This window comes from Aricia agestis, chromosome 10 (assembly GCF_905147365.1).
Source record: "Aricia agestis chromosome 10, ilAriAges1.1, whole genome shotgun sequence".
NCBI classification, from domain to species: Eukaryota; Metazoa; Arthropoda; class Insecta; order Lepidoptera; family Lycaenidae; genus Aricia; species Aricia agestis.
This window is the reverse complement of record NC_056415.1, coordinates 1,350,619-1,367,822: the sequence shown is the minus strand read 5'-3', so window position 1 is coordinate 1,367,822 and position 17,204 is coordinate 1,350,619. Positions and strand designations below refer to the sequence as shown.

The following is a 17,204-nucleotide window of genomic DNA, read 5'->3' as shown; positions in this document are numbered from 1 at the left end:
AATGGTCGTACTTGAAAATAATACACATCATGTATTGTCTAAGTGTTAAACATAAGATGATTTTCTTCTATTTCTTTACATAGCAGTTGATTGATTGTTGCATCAGTGCCAGTAGACAGGCAAATGGCAATAGACTGTTATAAGAAGAAATAAAATATAAACAATATTATGCGAGTCAGCTTAAAGGTTTTTTATAACATAAGTAATTCATGCAAATTCCCTCCTTATTGCTACATTGCAATAACAAACAGGCGTTTTTGCAATGCTGATAATAACGTTAAGTGGAGATTAAAAAAATATTCGCTTACTTGTCACATTCACTGCACATTCATCGGCAAAAATTATTTTATAATTCGAGGGAAATTCAACCTTACACTTTTGTGATACTGGCTACATTTCGGTGGCAGAAATATATAGGGGTGGGTATCAAATTGAGATATGACACGACACGTGCCCTTTATTACTTCACAAGTATTTGTACAAACTATATCACTCGAATGGAAAATCTCTTGAGTCACGATGATGTGGAAAAGAGTGGATGAGAAATACGAAAGAGATAATGAAACAAGTAAAAAACGTGTACGAGTTCATGACGTTATTATGAATAAAGTTCATAATAACGTCATGTTAATTATGATTCCCTTTGTGCAAAGGCTAAAATATTATGGTGGTTTAAAATGATTGATTCAAGCAGTTGGAATATTCATTTATACATAGATAAATTATGTGCTGCTGTTAAGAGCTACCAGAAAAAAAGAACTGCGATCCTATTGAAGAATGAGATCTACCTTGACAGAACTTGCTTAATAATTTAATTTACGGAAAGTGTAAATCTTTTAATATATATTCAATAAATAAAATATACATTATTTACCTTCGTGTTTTAAGATGTGAAAATTTGACTTTTTAACAAGTTAAAAACATCGCAATCACCTACATGTTTAAACGTTAGCGTTACAGCTAGGAAATCATGTTTTCTCATTTGAGTGAGACATACAACGATAGATCAATGCACTTTCTACATGTTCGTTGACTGGACTATACACATCACTTGTCTCAAATTAATAGGGAAGGGACAATTATGGACAATCAGTGAGTTGGAGCATAATTAGTGAATACATTAATTAGACAATGTTCTATGCTGAGATTATTATTGATCAGAACTTACTGGTTAATATGCACATTGCCAAATTCGGTGTGAACCCTTGATGTTAATTTGACAATATTATATTATACATTAGCGTGTATAATTTATAGGAGAACATGATTATAAATATTATAATGAATTATAAAAGAAATCATTTCTCAAATCAATTTACACGCCACGGAGTAATAATTGTTAAATTTGTGCCAAAAGCACGGCGAAAATGGGCTTCCCCTCGGAATCGTAAATGGAACTTTGAAAAATTCTCTTATTTATTAAGAAGTATGTACCTTTAAGGGTGAGTACTTAGTCTAGGTTTCCGTCTTATTAGTAGATAGGTATGTACTTACTATTTGCATAAAATTCATCTCTAAATATTTAGGGAAAACGGTATTTTAATATAATAAATATTTAATGCAACAATAATTCGTGCAGAAGAAGCTGCATCGGGTATAAATCATGATTTGTAACGTTGCCAAGTCCGAGCCCGCCCGTAAATAACGACCCGCTGAGAAAATTAAAATGCATTTTGTATGTTTAATGCCTGTTCCTTGTTCACTTTATATAAAAAAAGAAAAAAAAATTAATTATCGTCCGTCGTGAACGGCGTTTCGTTTAATATTTTGATTTTACTATCTTTATAAAAGTAATTGGGGATGAATTTAAAAAATTTGGAATCGAATTATTTCGGATCGGTTAGTTTTATTAAAAGTGAGTTTTTGGGACAAAATAGTTCTTTTACAAAGAGCTTTGAATCCTGTAATTTAAATGATATTTACACGTGCCTCCAATTTTCAAAATTCCTACCCCCGTTTCACCCCCTTGGTGGTAGAGCTTTGTAAAATATGTTATAAGCATAGCTAATATTATTGTTACACATTAGTCTATATTCTATAAGGAACCTTAGGATTAACCTTCCTAGAAGGAGGAAGAAGAAACCAGATAGAAGTTTGTAGGTTTTGTAGGTTCTGAAGATTCGTCATTAATCAGTGAGTAGTGAGTACTTAACAGTGGTTCTTCACTTTTATATATTTTAGTAACATTAAATAATTATTTAAGTAGGTACATGTAAGGTCATAAGTCATAACGACTAATACGCTCCTTTAACTGCCATATTACGCATTAATATGTTATTGTTATATTAATGAAAACAATGAACCGTATCACTTAATTACGTGTGAACTACAGCCATAACGAAAATGAACGACTAACATCCCGACCGGAAGTAGTGGGAAAATAAAAACAAAATGGCCGCAAACTCGATTGAAATGTTTGGCGGGTCATTTGGAAGAAATGTAGTGTAAGATGAAATGGGCCGAGCTCCCCCGACCCGAATCACGAACCTTAATCAGGTGGAAAGATTGCGATGTCCAGGAATAAAATCAAAGGTATATTTAGTTGGATGTTTTGTTGAATTCAACGGTTTCAATTTATTAAAATGGTTTGTTGTATTTATGTTAGGTAAGCGGGATGGTAAATTTTCGGGTAAATCAAGAATTCTTGTAATATTGTCATTTTCTTTGAATATAAGTAGATATAATGCAATATACTAGCAACTATGAATGCAATATTTATTTTATTAAAACTAAAGGTTAAATGTTACCCTTGAGTTAGAAAATATTAGTTGTCTTAATTAAATAAATTGGTAATTTTGTTTCTTAGCTGAGAATCGATTAGCGAAGAAAATTCTTAATTCCGGGTTAACTCGAAAGCAGATCTAAATAAGTGGGTAAAGAGATTTTGTATGTTACAGTTTAGTATTTGTAGTAATATTTATTAGATATTCAATTTGTATGTAAATCTATATGCATACCTGAATATAGCTTAGCTTGCCCTATGCTGGATCGAACCTTTACCGTAACAGCAAATTGGCATTAATCAGCATAACTCGACTATACAGCTGTCATTAACCAGCGCATGGCGGCAAGAGCTTCTAGACGAGTTATTGCCTATTCATAAGCCCAGTACTAACTTATTTCAACGGGTATTTGCTGCCGTTGCACCCAAACACCTCTATCACCAAGCATCAAGGTTGGTATTCCTGTGGCAAATGCAAGTTTCACGCAAAGCCTGCTGGTTAAACGGTGCTAGATGCAAAATTGATTTGCAGTTGTATAGCTATTTGCTGATGGAATTTAAATCTTAATGCCGGGTTTTAAGGTTGATTGCTGTGTGGGCGGTGGTGGATCACTCTGGTGATTCGCTAGTGAAGTGCAAAGACGCGGGTTAAACATGTCATTAGTGTTAGCGGTTGGGTAAACTCCGAGTTAAACGTAATTTAGAACTCCCGACTGTTCCAATGTCAGGCTCATCTGTGAGGTCTGTATGCAAATTGCAGTTACAATGTTAAATCATCGACTGTTTTCACTTACGAGTAGTAATTAAAACTTTCAACGATGTGTAACAAGTTACTGATTTCGATAAACTAACAAAGTCCAGAATAAATTAAAAAGAAACTAATGTAATAAATAAAGGTAGCAATAAAAACTCTCTAAGTATATATAGTAATCAAGATATAGTATGTATAAAAGTAGTTTAATACATATTTATAGTATTAGAAGACGTAGATTAGCAATTCTTTAAAGCTTCTTCTAACTACCTACAATAAAATACCACGTCTTGTGTCACAGACAAGGAAGGCTTAAGGTAACCTTGATCTAAATAATTATATTTAGATCAAGGTTACCTGTAACCTTACCTGTAATTATGTTGTATTTAGATCAAGATAATCTTTCATAAATAAAGCTACTAACAATAATAGAAAAAATAAATAATGATTAGCTTTAACCTAGATCTTCGCAAAAAAAAGAAAAGGTGGGCCTAAAAAGTTAAGTATCCGAAACCAATAGATACGATGTTTTAAAATCAAATATTTTTGCCACATGATCTACTGTTTAAGACGTATAGACGTTTATAAAGCAAAATAATTACAAGCTTTGAGTTTCAAAGCAAAAAAAATTGGTCATTCTGTACTTGATTTTAAAACATCTTATTATAACTTGATAAGTCCCTGATCTGTTATGAGGACTTAAGTCAATCCGTCTGCGGCAACATCGATAGCTGCGCAACAACAAACACTGCTGTAATTACTGAGTTTAGAAATATGCAAATCAGCTGCAAATCCGACCCTCATAGACTAGTTAGTGCAGATACGACAAAGGAAACTAATATTAATTTGTACCACAACAATACCGATTAAGTCTAGGTCTACTAACTAGCTCATAGTTAGGAGTAGGAATGGAGGTCGCAAAATTCCTCTTGCCTCGCAAATGTACCTTCAAGTCATCCGTCTTTTTCAGGCTCATTTTGTAAAACAAAAACAAAACTGTACAAAATTATAAAACTTCCTTAGGGTTTAGTGTAGTTTCGACACCTAAAGGTAGTTTGAATTTTGAACCAGATAAGGGCTTGTCTTTTTTTATATCGTTATAACTAAATTAACCCTAGTCTTAACTCTTACTAATGATGAAAGTTATTCTCATATCCAGTGCTTCTTCACTGCATCACATCAGGAAATATAATTTTACTTTTACCCATCTGTTTGCTGTATCATCTTAGCCTGTCGTTGCTTTTAATTAATATTTCTGCTAGTATCCGAGATGTGAAATATAATATTGGAGGTAAAATGGTAATGAGGTAGCCGGCAGGCAGATGTCTTTACCGGCGTTTCCTTGGAAGCCAGCAGGAGTGATTAATATTTAGTTATTGACGTTAATGTAACGATTTATTAATAGAAAATATGAACGGCATTTCTCTAGAAATATTAATGAGTATGCAGATAGATTTTTGCGCATCCACGCACGATCGTCATTCGAATTTCTTCAGAGATATTTATAGGTCTAGGCATCTCCGTGTTATGTGCAATGTAACTGGCTTGTTTAAATACTGCTTAAGACGTTATGCTCAAAATTGTATATGTTTCCCTATTTTAAGGCTTGGTACAGATTTTCTTGCTATTTAGAAAAACTTCCGTCTCATCTACACCCAACACGCTATCAAAGACATATCCTCAGATTTGCACCAAACTTATCTTGTAAATCGCCGATAAGGGGGCTGGTGTTTTAATAAATTACACCCATCTCCCTCTTTTTCCCACAACAGAAAGAGACAGAATATGGGAAAGCAAACAGAATCGCTCACGTACGGCCCAATGATCCCTAAATGTAAACCGATTCCTGCGTCGCCGTCCTGAATGCACAAACAACATGCGACAGTTCCATTCCTCAATCTGTTTATTTTTGCGAGATGCATTATAAATATTAAATACTTTTAAAATAAATAATGTATGTAGTAATTCTTACATTAAAATTGGCAACTTAAAAATGATTGCCTTTTATACAGTGTGTATCATTAACAATCACTTTACCGACGTATCAGTTCAAGTCAATCTGTTAATGAATGATCATTCGGTTATATACTCTGGTTTATTTTATTGTAGTCAACTAAAACTGACTAAAGTAGTTAAGATTTTTGACTAAAGTAGTTAGTTAATGCTTTCTGATATTATAGTAGAAGCTTTATGAAGCATAATATTTTATAGCTAAGTAAAAGTGGAGCAGATGCATTAGGCGCTATGCAAAATAATGCTAATTTCCTATTTGCTAACAAGGCAAAATCTGGACTAATTTTGAAAAAAGAAAATAATTATAACCTTCAAAATATTTAACCGGCATCAACAGTTCACAAAAAATCAATCACATATTCACAAAAGCTCTACGCCTCTTTCACACAGAAAGTGTCAATACCCTGCCGATTAGCCCTCGATCCCCGTTTAATAACGGTAAGTCCCGGTAAGTCTGGTAAGTCCGGGTAAGTCCGCAGACTGCCAGTATTCAGAACCTCCCAGTACAAATATTAAACTTGCTCCAAAGAAATATATTGCGCGGTAACCGCTGGATTAAGTCAATGTCAACATAGGCGGCTTACTATGAATACACCACCGTGCAGAAATATCGCGTCAGATATTTTAGTGGTGTACAAAATTTTTAATACTTTTCATTAAGGATTACACTCTTTAAATTATTATTAGGAAGTACTAATAACATAGAAAAGAATTGCTTAATCTTCACTGGAAACCTTGCAAGGATCAAAGTGATATTCCTAAACAATGTTATAATAAATAAAAGCTTTTTAAATAGTTCGAAAATGAGAATAATTACTTAATCTTACATGATTCGTATATAGGAAATTAAAAAAAAAGTTGCCTTTTATTAATTTCAAAAATACTCAATTCAAAATACAAAAACCAACCGGTAGTTAGAGGTAAAAACATAATTCCAATGTTATTAAAATTATTATCAAAAAACACTACCTTAAAGTTAAGATTCCTGTTTGATAAAGAATGCTTAGTAATCTTTAGTAATATTATTTTCATGGAGCATAACTTACAAAAACATCCCAAAAATTATTTTGAAGATTTTTCCCTGTTTTTTGACTCGGCAGTGCTCCAAAGTTTATACAAGGAATTAGTGGAATGACGGCGTAGATCACGATTATGTGGCTGGTTGCTGATGGTAATTAAAATTGATATCGAATGGCAACAGTACCAGTTGGGTGTTTGTCCAGACTTCTGTACCGTATCAAAGCATCGGCTTACGATAGCAATATAGTTTGGAATACTGATAAAGTGTGTGGCTTAGTATAAAATAGCTTTAGGTTCCACATATCTAAATTATAATGTCACCTTAGATGTGTGACATAAAATGCTACATAATATGTCTGTTGTGAAATGTATAATATTTTTTTTATTACTATTCAGTTTTGGTTCACGAATAGTTTGTTTTTTTTAAGGTCACTCACATGAGTAAGACGAATATATTGGAACCTCTCAAACGCAAATTAAAGGCGCCAAGGATCCTAAGAATGCCGAAGAAAGACTAATAAATACATCAGATAAATTCACAGGCGATAACCAGCTGATCAAATTAATATCTAATACTGTATAGTTTGCTGATGATAATACACCAATCAAACAATTCGTCTTATACAAAGAAGGATGTTTGTGATCACGCAATAATTGCTGAAACAGCGATCAAACACGCGAGATATTACATTATGTTATAACGAGCCTTGTTCTACCAGCGTGAGGTTTCGTGAGGCCAAATATTTTAATTACTGCGCCAAAATTATATTAATCATCATCATCTATAGTATTCTATAGGCTCTAAGTATACTGCAGCTAAGGATGGATAAGAAGACTAGGCAGGAAGAGCACACACGGCTTTTCTCTAAATTAAACATTAATAAATGAAATTCACCTCAATTCAGAGGCCTATGTCCACTGCAGTTGCTTTGGTATTTTATCAAAGGTGAAAACCCCTATGTGTTGACCTACGGTTGACAAAATTAATATCAGACTATAACCGAAGGCCAATCTCCAGATGAAACATCTAGAAAGTATGCCTTTTTTGTAAGGCACACTGCTGTCATTCTTATTATAACACCATAATTTTAAATAAAACATTTCAACCACACTCCTGGGACTTATAATTTAATATTTTCTATTCCATCCATTTTATTACAGTGTATAACTAGTGAAGGGGCTGTAGTTGTTGTAGTTGCAACTGTTGTCTCTCCAAGCCCAGAGATTGAACGTAGAATGCTCCACGCAATTACGCATTTCGTTTCTGTAAAGAAATGTTCAAAAAAGTTACCGAAAAATCTATGAATTACTGTAAGTAACTAGAATCTAAGGTCCTTTAAAATCTATTATTTCTCTAGCTGTCTTTTGTACACATTGCACACTGTCTTACTTATTTTTCACTTATCATTTCTTTCATCAGTTTCTCTGATAACTATTAATTTCCCTATTCCTACTTTTCCTTAGTCTAGACTCTAGCTGAATTATTTTCCTTGTATCTTTCTCCTCTACTTCTAGAACTCTACTCACCCTGGTCCGGCAGCGAAGAAGGGGTACGGCTGTATCTGCGTGACGGTGTCGCCCACCGCACACATAAACTGCGCCATGGTCATCTTGCGGATCTCGAGCAGTTGCTCTGTTGAAGTTGAGATCGATATAAATTGTTATTGTAAAATATACCATCAGATAAATTGATCTATAATAATGCAGATACTTTGAGTGCCGGGAAAGGATATACTTTTTATGATGAAAAAATGTATATTGTATACTTCCCTCGCGATATTTTTGTGCAAAGAAGAATGTTTGAGGGTATCATCTAGTAATATAATATTTTTACAGTTTAGAAACAGGAAATAATCAGTTGGTATCGACAAGTCTAATCATAGAAAACATTTTTTATGGAATGTAAATTGAAGCAATTTTTTAACATTATTTTACGCGAAAATTACATCGTTAACGGAAGTCAGTTAACCGAAGAATTATTCTGCAAATCACAATGTTAAAGCCATCAGCGAGCAACCGACCGTTTTTATGTAACGGGAGTCATTTCATCAGGTTTATTCTTAACCGAATAATTTCACGGTACGATTACTTACCGTACGTAAACGCGTTTGGTCTGTTCGGTCTTTCGTACCAGTGTCTATCTGACACAATGGTACGCCTCATCTGCTCTATCATGATGCAGGCCAGGGTCCCGGGTATCCTTCCACCAGAGATGTGCTTCTCCATCCATATGCCTGCCATCAGTTCTATGTCTTCTACGTTCTTGTACTTCTCCCTCAGCAATTGGATACGCTACAAAAGATATTGCGAAAAATGTATTGTTAGCGAAAAAGTTATATGTCTTGTTCTAGTGAGTAGTTCATGAGGTACCATTTTTTCGTTTTATGCTAATTGTTTTATAAAAAAAATTAATTGCTCTTGTAAAATTACCAAACCATGACAAAATGAATAAATGCACATTAAGTCTATTATAAATAAATCTCATAAATTATTTTACCTTGTTACAGTAACGGCAAATAATCATTAATTTTAATTCATATACAGGTAAAAATCATAACCATAATAGACAAAGCATAATATTATAGATATTATGGACACAAAAAGTATGACCAACAAATTGTGTAGTTTGGGGCCATTTTGATATTCAAAGTACTATAACACTGATGTTAAAATCTAATTTTTTTCTTTGCATTTTAATTTTTTTTTGTACAGAATAAGGGGGCAAACGAGCAAACGGGTCAGAATCATAGTTTATTCTTACCTCTGGGTCAATAACATTCTGCAGGTCCTCAAAGGTCCTGTAAGTTCGCCCTGAGCAAATCTGCAGGTATTTGATGTAGGGTGCGAAGCCAAAATACCGGCCCTTCTTTATGTCATTGGTCAGAATATCTGACATCGCTTGAAGACCGCCGAGACCAACTTCTGACATCTAAAACATAATATTATATTATTTTGTAACAAAGGAACTAAAAAAAGCTGTTGAAATAACCGAACGAATAATAGCCGATTTAGTTAATAAGTACAGGAACATTAAGGCGTTAAACCTTTCAGAGAAGCAAAAATAAAATTGAGCCTTTACATCAGGCAGGCAGACAGGAAGTCTAAGTTTTGAATAGTTGGACTACTCATTATAATTTCATGTTTTCTGATATTAGTTATAAATCAAAATAGTGTTAGTGTGTGATAATTATTATGAATTTAAATTTCCATCATTGAAATTTTTTGTTCAACAAAGTTTTGTAATTTTAAGGCTAATTGTGTTGTTTCTTAGTATAATGAGTCACTTTAGTAATTAGTTTCAATTATTTTCAACAAGAAAATATGATAAATATTAACTTTTTTCTTCATGCAAGTAGAGTAATTTTTTAAAGAATTAAAAATATTATTATAATTATATTATGATTTTTAGTAATAGTAGTTGAATAAAAATAAAAAAAATATAACAAAGGAATTTTGTACTAAAAACGTTATTATTATGTAATTAATGTAAGGTTATATCGTAAGGTATATGGTATCACCAAAAAAGAGCAAAAATTAGGTACTGTTCAATATGAAATTCAATAGATGAGCATAGAAAGCAAAGTAGGAATTTGTATTTAACGTTTACTGCTGTTTTGCCTATTACTTATGTTGTATAAAACTATTGCTAATACTACAAGAACAATTATTATTACTAGAGATCGCCCAGTGGTCGAAATTCGACCTTAGTTTCAACGACATTAGGACTACTACCTATATTTTGTAAAAAAATATTGACTAATTTTTTGCAACTCTTGTCTCTGGGACTCAGCTGATCTCAGACTGGCCGTGTAAGCATTGTCTAATAGTATCTAAGATTCAATAAAAAAAAAACTATAACCCATTTCAATTTGTCACCTTGTTGTCAACAGACTTCAACCATAAATAAAAAAGTATAATTCGTATATATATGCTTGTCACTCAAAAATCTGTCATTTTTCCTAGTGTGTGTGCTGTAGTGTGTGTAATGTTTTATTTGTTAAAGAAATGTATGTTAAAAGCATAATTTCAAAATAATATTAGCTTGATGCACTCCTTCACCATATAAACTATGACTGTGCAAAATTTCATTCACCTACGTTTCCCGATTTTTCGTCAAAAGGGATACAAAGTTTTAGGCTCACGTATTAATATATAGAGATTAAACTTACATCTGGATCCACAATATAATCAGGCTTAGAGGTAGCTTGTCTGAAAGATCCTTGAGTGATCATTTCCAAGTTGTCAACCAAATATCCAGTTCTTAGTGTGATGTCTGTTACTTTAGCTTGCTTCACTTCATTGCCGTTAGCATCGTATAATCTTTAAAAGAAAATAAGATTTCGTCAATACCTAAATGCATTTTACCTTCAAGCGTATTCTTAAAAGTTATTTACCATAAATGAAAATTCTATTCTATTACAACTTTAAGCTTGTAGTAAGTTAGTTAGTTTTATCAAGACTAAGACATTATTATTATCTAACGCCTGGACGCGTGGTCCAGTGGTTAAGAGCGTGGCTCTTGTTGTTTGTTCGATTCCCGCGTTAGAAACAAGTTTGGTTAGGACAATGCAGGCTGATCACCTGATTGTATGACAAGTAAGATGATCCATGCGTCGGTTGGGCATGTAAAAAGTCGGTCCTGCGCCTGATCTCTCGCCAGTCGTATCGGTCTTCCGTCCCACTGGGTTATGAGAGTGAAGAAAGAGAGAGTGCTCTTGAGTACTGCGCACACACTTGGGCACTATAAAATTACTCCTGCGTAACTGGCCTGGCTTCAATGAAACCCGCTACCGTCACCGAAACAGGTGTGAGTTAAGTTTTATTGTTATCTAATATTTATGATTTTAAGGATGTATTAATTAGGTTCCAAAGACATACTTTAGAAGTGCCTCTTGTATGGTGTGAGCCCATCGCAGCACGTAGGGGAACTCGAGAGATATTTGGGGAATAACGTTCTCATCGTATAGATCTCGAAAACCCGGAGATTGAGAGATTACTCCAGTTCGTATGAGATTGTCGCGACCTGAAAGCATAATAAGAAATGCAAAAGAATTAGACATTAGAGAATCTAACCAACCAAACCTATTGGTTGTATTGGTTCTATTAATATTCTTATACTGTGATTACTGTTCTAAATATTATTATCCTTATTTATCATACCTACACTTTATTATCCAATCTCGGTTAAAAACTTACCAAACAAAGCCGGCATCAGCTCATAATAGTACATCTGTGTGACCATGGCGATGGCAATTTCCCGCGCCGTGTAGAACAGCTTCTCATCACCCCAGCATGGGTTCAGCCGGCCGAGGATTGTGGCCAGCCGGTTGTGCATACGCCAGGACCAGATCGAGAAGACGTTGAGACCGAGGACGCTGTTGATGGCGTCTTCCGCTAAAAATAGATGCGTAAAGAAATCGTCTTTATTAGAATCAGGTACAATAAGACACACTGGTGAGACACACAGACGAGAGACTTTGCACTAGGATTCCTTATTGTAAGGGAACCAGACATTAGCACAAATATAGCAAGATGAGATTTCAAAGGCAACTGTGGTATAGTATAGCTCAGTGAGGGGTTTAATGTTCTAACTTCTAGCCTATCTAACTAGGGATTAGTAATGGGAATTAATGCTATTTTCTATTAATTTCATTAACATGCTAATTTTGATAACCCAGCATGTCAAAGTCAAAGTCAACATTTTTTATTCAGAATAGGTTTTTTAAAACACTTTCCGAACGTTGATGCTACTGGGGCCTACCACCTACATGCTAAGTATTATTGCTTTGCTATTTGCTAAAAATGCGGCATCGTGAATTTATCGGTTAGCATCGCACCACTCGCGTCAAGTATTATTTAGCATCGAGTGAAAAATAGCAATTCATTTTAACAGTTAGCAGTTAGCATCACGGTGCGTAACAGGGCGGACGTGATTTTCATGATCGCAGACTATTGCCACGCACGATAATATTATCAAATCGTATTTTTTAGCAAGTACGATTAATTTAATTATTGCTAATGGACATTTAACAATTAATTATTATTTCTAATGCTATTTTTACCAACACTACTAGGGATGTTTTAATATTACGAAATTGTATGAAGTTATTGTTGGTTTAAACAAATATCTTTATAACTAAAAATCCACTTGGTATTTTAGTGGAACTTAATGTTCGAAATATTTAATTCGTGTTAAATTTGCATAATTTGTAATATTCACAGAAGATACTATTATTATGGTACTGAATCACCATTTCTTTGAAATAAACTGGCAATAATCTCTGTATTAATTAGTTTCAAATGCATTAATATTTGAATGTCACGATCACTTACGCAGAAACGCTATAATTTCACGGAAATTTTGACGATTGATAGGTCCATTATAGCACTGCATCTAATTAGTATGAAGTATCGTAAATTACACTTACTTGTCACATTTGGATTATCCAATGCGTGATTCAGATTATGAAAAAGTACTTTGAGTATTCAAAAAGCAAGAAAAAAATAAGAACAGAACTCTGATGACTAGATACTATACGAATAAGGGAGATGTAGTAAGTATAGTATGGCAAGAATATTCATTAAAATTCCTAAATAGTTTTATAAATCCTTAATTGTAATTAAAAATCCTCTAAACATGATTCTATACAAGTGTTCTGTTCTCTTGAAAACTTAGGAATCCTTTAACTACCCATGTTTTAATAGCGTCTACATATACCCACAACTTACAAACAACATGAATCCGGTATGCTGGGGGTTATATTTACACAACCTTAGCCTCAGGTGTTTCATCTACTTACGTGTATCATGGCATCTGGTCTCCTGCGGAAGCTGGTTCAGTACACACACGGCAGGGGTCTTGGCGCTGGGCGGCCAAATCTTGCCTTTCTCTTCCTCGACCTTCAGCAAGCCGCCTTGGAAAGCACGCGCCTTCTCGTAAGATTTGTTCAGCGAGGTTCCGTACACTTGAGATAAGTCAAACAGCGGCGTCGCGGTTACTATCTACAAAGTTTATATTAAGTTTAATACATATTATAATCTAATATATAAAAATAAGTCGGGTTTTCTTTCCTGACGCTATAACTCCAGAACGCACGAACCGATTTCCACAGTTTTGCATTCGTTGGAAAGGTCTCGGACTCCGTGAGGTCTATAGAAAAAAAAAAATCTGAAGAAACTTCAAGAGCAAAACAAGGAAAATCATTTTATGGCCAAACAACATTTGCCGGGACAGCTAGTTTTAATATGTTTTTAAATCTCTTAAAAGTAAATAAAAGTAACCTTGTGTTTGGCAGTAATATTGATTTTCCTTGAACATTGAAATTAATGTAATAATTATGTGTGTGTGTAATAACTAATAATTATAAAACTTGCCACAATTTACTTCTTTGGGAACGATTACAACTTCTTCCGGCTATAAGAGTTTTTCATTTTAAAGCATATGTTGTTTATGACTAATTAGCATAACGAGAAGTATATTTTGTACACAAACTCCTTAAAGAACATTTCGGGGGATTGCGGAATAATCTGACAGCTTCTCATTCCCCAATTCCTCTAACCTCACATCGCACACATGTGGCTTCGATATCGAAGTTATGTAAACAATTACCCGCTCGGGGACCGTGTCGTTTCTGAGACATCCTATGGACTGGAAGCTCTCGGGCCGCGTGAGATTCATGCAGCGAATATTCGAGAAGCGGTGGACGGGGTCGTCTTCGGGAATGCTGGTCGGTATGCAGACGCGGTCCGCGCGGCCCCGCTCCGTGCAACAGTACGGCTTCCACAGCACATAGTTCACTGTAAACCGGGTATTGGTTAGAATTTGGAATTGTCAATGGTAGACGATAGTGTTTGGTAGTAGTATGTTAGGACTTAGAACGACGTCTGCATCTATCATAACTTATAAGATTATATAGCCAATACTAATTATGCATAAGTGAAAATTAGTAGCTACTAAAAGTAGACCCGGACTATATGCACGTACCTAAATAACCGATGCTCAAAACAAGCATACATTTTTTTTTTTGCAAAACTGTAGTTTATTTCTTACTATATACTTGAAACCTTTTGTCATAGTGAATTCATACTAATTTTACTATAATCAATCAATATTTTGAACGCTAAAATCCCAATGAATTTTGTTTTTACAACTTACCAGTATCATGGAGAGACAGCACATCTGAGGATATGAACACCCAGAAGTATGTGAGGAGGTGTGTGTAGTAACGGTCTGGTACCCTGCCTTCGGCCAAGATGTTGGTTCGGATCGACCGTGGGTTCGGCAGGTCTTCCCCGGTGATTGATCTTCTGGGCTCGAAGTCTAATAAATGTTAGTTAATAGTTAAATGTAAATCTACGTATAACGTAAATAGCACTAATCATTCCGCACAAAAGGAAGTATAGTACATAAGACTTCTAAAATGTATTTGAACAGGTTATAAATGTGATTTCTTTAATTTCATTAAGAACAGCCACTATGGTTTGCAGTCGTGGCTTTTCTGATATTTCTACCTAAATCGTAGCTGATCAAGATGTATGTCAAATTTTAAGGCGATAAGTGATAAGTGATAACTCAACTTTATAGTACTAAAATGTTACTAAAAAGTACTCACTTGTGTCATATTCAGCAGCTAACAGCCGAACCAGCGGTGTGTGAGGAGCGCCTCTGTTCGGTGCTCGCAAGTTGTTGCAGGTGCCGTCCAAGCGGCGGTACTCGTTGGGGTCGCATGGAGCTACCTCGTTTAGACACCAACTGAAACAAAATTAATGTTGTATTCTCACTATGAAATAGAAACCGACAGCATTGATGAAGGCTTATAGACAATAAACAAATGATACCTCTTAAAATAAATGCGGCTGTGCCAATAAGACTCTCATTTAAAAAACATAAGGCTAGTGTAGTCAAATTGAACCTGGGTAAAATCTTCTTTTTGCTCCGTAGAACCACCATACATTAATTAGACGCTGTTAAGCATTCGTGTACTAACCCACACAAAAATTACGTATTGAGTTATGAATGCAGTTATGTTCTGTAGATGGTTTATAACAAGACTGCATTCAAAATTTAACAACAAAAAATATTGTGGGTTAGGACACTGATGCTTAAAAGCGACCGATTGTTAGATAGAACATAAATTTATTGATTCCTAATAAAGTATAAAATATAACACAACACATTCAAGTCTGTACACCTTATCAAAACAACCTCATAGAATCCGACAAAAAACTCACAAAGTGGTATTCTTCCTGACATGGTCTCGGAACTGTGCATCCGTGATAGGCTGGCCGGAGTACGCGTCGTAGTACCGACTCTGCGCGCACACTGAACCCACCAGCAGGAGCAGAACCAACATGATCAATGAACACACGTACACTGATCTCGGCGAATCCAACAATTAAACAAGTTTTCATACACGCCATTTAACATTAGCAAAAAGGCGTTCTACTTTTATGATTTTTCGTCGAGGAAACGAACATGAATATTCATGGTTGAGTCATTGTTCTGGGTTTGAAGATTTTTTGGAAAAACACTGGCGATGCTACCGCAGCATTGGTAGCCTTCGCCGTTCTCAACTTTTCTGGAAGTCCTTGTCTTTACTCTTTGACTATGATGTTTCATTCATCAATCTAGCCCTAAAGGTCGACATTTTTCTAATACCTCAGCGGGGCTAAAATGGTCGCTTTGAAGAATCATGATATGAATCAAAATATGATTAATTTTTCTGAAATCGCAAAATGCAACTCTGCTTGCAATTCATTTCTGTATTTTTGTACTGAATTGACATTTGTCAGTTTGACAGTTTTGACAATTCATTTGCTGAATTGATTAAGAGGAATTGCTAAATGTTACCATTTTAACCCCGCAGATCAATTTTAGCTACGTGTGAATCAGATTGTACATTCAACTATTTCACAATAGGATGCATTCTTAGATAGTTCTGGCGAGAGATCAGCTGCAATTTTCAGACATTCAGGAGATCAGCCTGTATAATGCTCACCAAACTTGAAAACAACATTCTTCCAACATTCGAATTCACGATCTCCGAAGGCGCACGCTCTAAACCACTGAACCACTATCAACTATGTAAGGGGTGCATCTAATAGGACATCACCACGTAGAGGAATGCAAAAAATGGTGTCCCATTAGTGGTCAGTGGACGTCGCTCGCCGGACATGTATTAGCACGTCCAAATATACGCCGCGCATACTAATGTTACATTTGATGTTCCCAGAACATTTGGTTGCAGAATCTATGTGATTATGAGAAATGTACTATGAAATATGTCGTTTGAATCCATGAGGTTTGATAATATACAAGCCCAGGGGTTTCTTGAATCTCAATCTAATTTCGCAAATATGCATGTTTGTAGATTTTGTCCGCAACTCTTTTATATCGAAACCTATTTACTGCGCATATACCGTTTATTTTTCAGGGATGTTATACGAAAGGATATTATCACAGTTAGTAAACTGTGATAATATCCTTTCGTGGGACTTAAAATTATATCCATGCCAAATTTCATTAAAGGTTTAGAAGTTTAGGCGTGAAGAGGTAGCATACAGACATACAAACTTTCGTATCTATAATGTTTTATGGATTTTCAACTAGTGATGTACTATTATGTAAGCCAGTCAAAATACAGTATGTTGTAATTTTAATTGGTATCATATACATAACATTAAAGAATTTTCTAATGG

General features: G+C 34.7%; 1 protein-coding gene across 1 annotated transcript; it reads right to left on the bottom strand.

Annotated features, from left to right (window-relative positions):
• Positions 1-7,626: 7,626 nt before the first annotated feature.
• Positions 7,627-15,859, bottom strand: LOC121730992 (peroxidase-like). Its single transcript, XM_042120271.1, has 12 exons — positions 15,738-15,859; positions 15,119-15,258; positions 14,662-14,826; positions 14,116-14,303; positions 13,307-13,508; positions 11,703-11,900; positions 11,385-11,529; positions 10,676-10,826; positions 9,268-9,435; positions 8,600-8,798; positions 8,034-8,139; positions 7,627-7,770 (listed from the first exon to the last, which is right to left on the bottom strand). The coding sequence occupies exons 1-12, from the start codon at positions 15,857-15,859 to the stop codon at positions 7,662-7,664; spliced, it is 1,893 nt and encodes a 630-aa protein (XP_041976205.1). The 3' UTR covers positions 7,627-7,661.
• Positions 15,860-17,204: the final 1,345 nt, after the last annotated feature.

Coding starts and splice junctions, on each gene's coding strand:
- LOC121730992 (XM_042120271.1), bottom strand. CDS start 15,859: ATGTTGGTTCTGCTCCTGCTGGTGGGTTCAGTGTGCGCGCAGAGTCGG. Junction 14,304..14,661: donor GCTGTCTCTCCATGATACTG/GTAAGTTGTAAA, acceptor CCCGGTTTACAG/TGAACTATGTGCTGTGGAAG. Junction 11,530..11,702: donor GCTGATGCCGGCTTTGTTTG/GTAAGTTTTTAA, acceptor TTATGCTTTCAG/GTCGCGACAATCTCATACGA.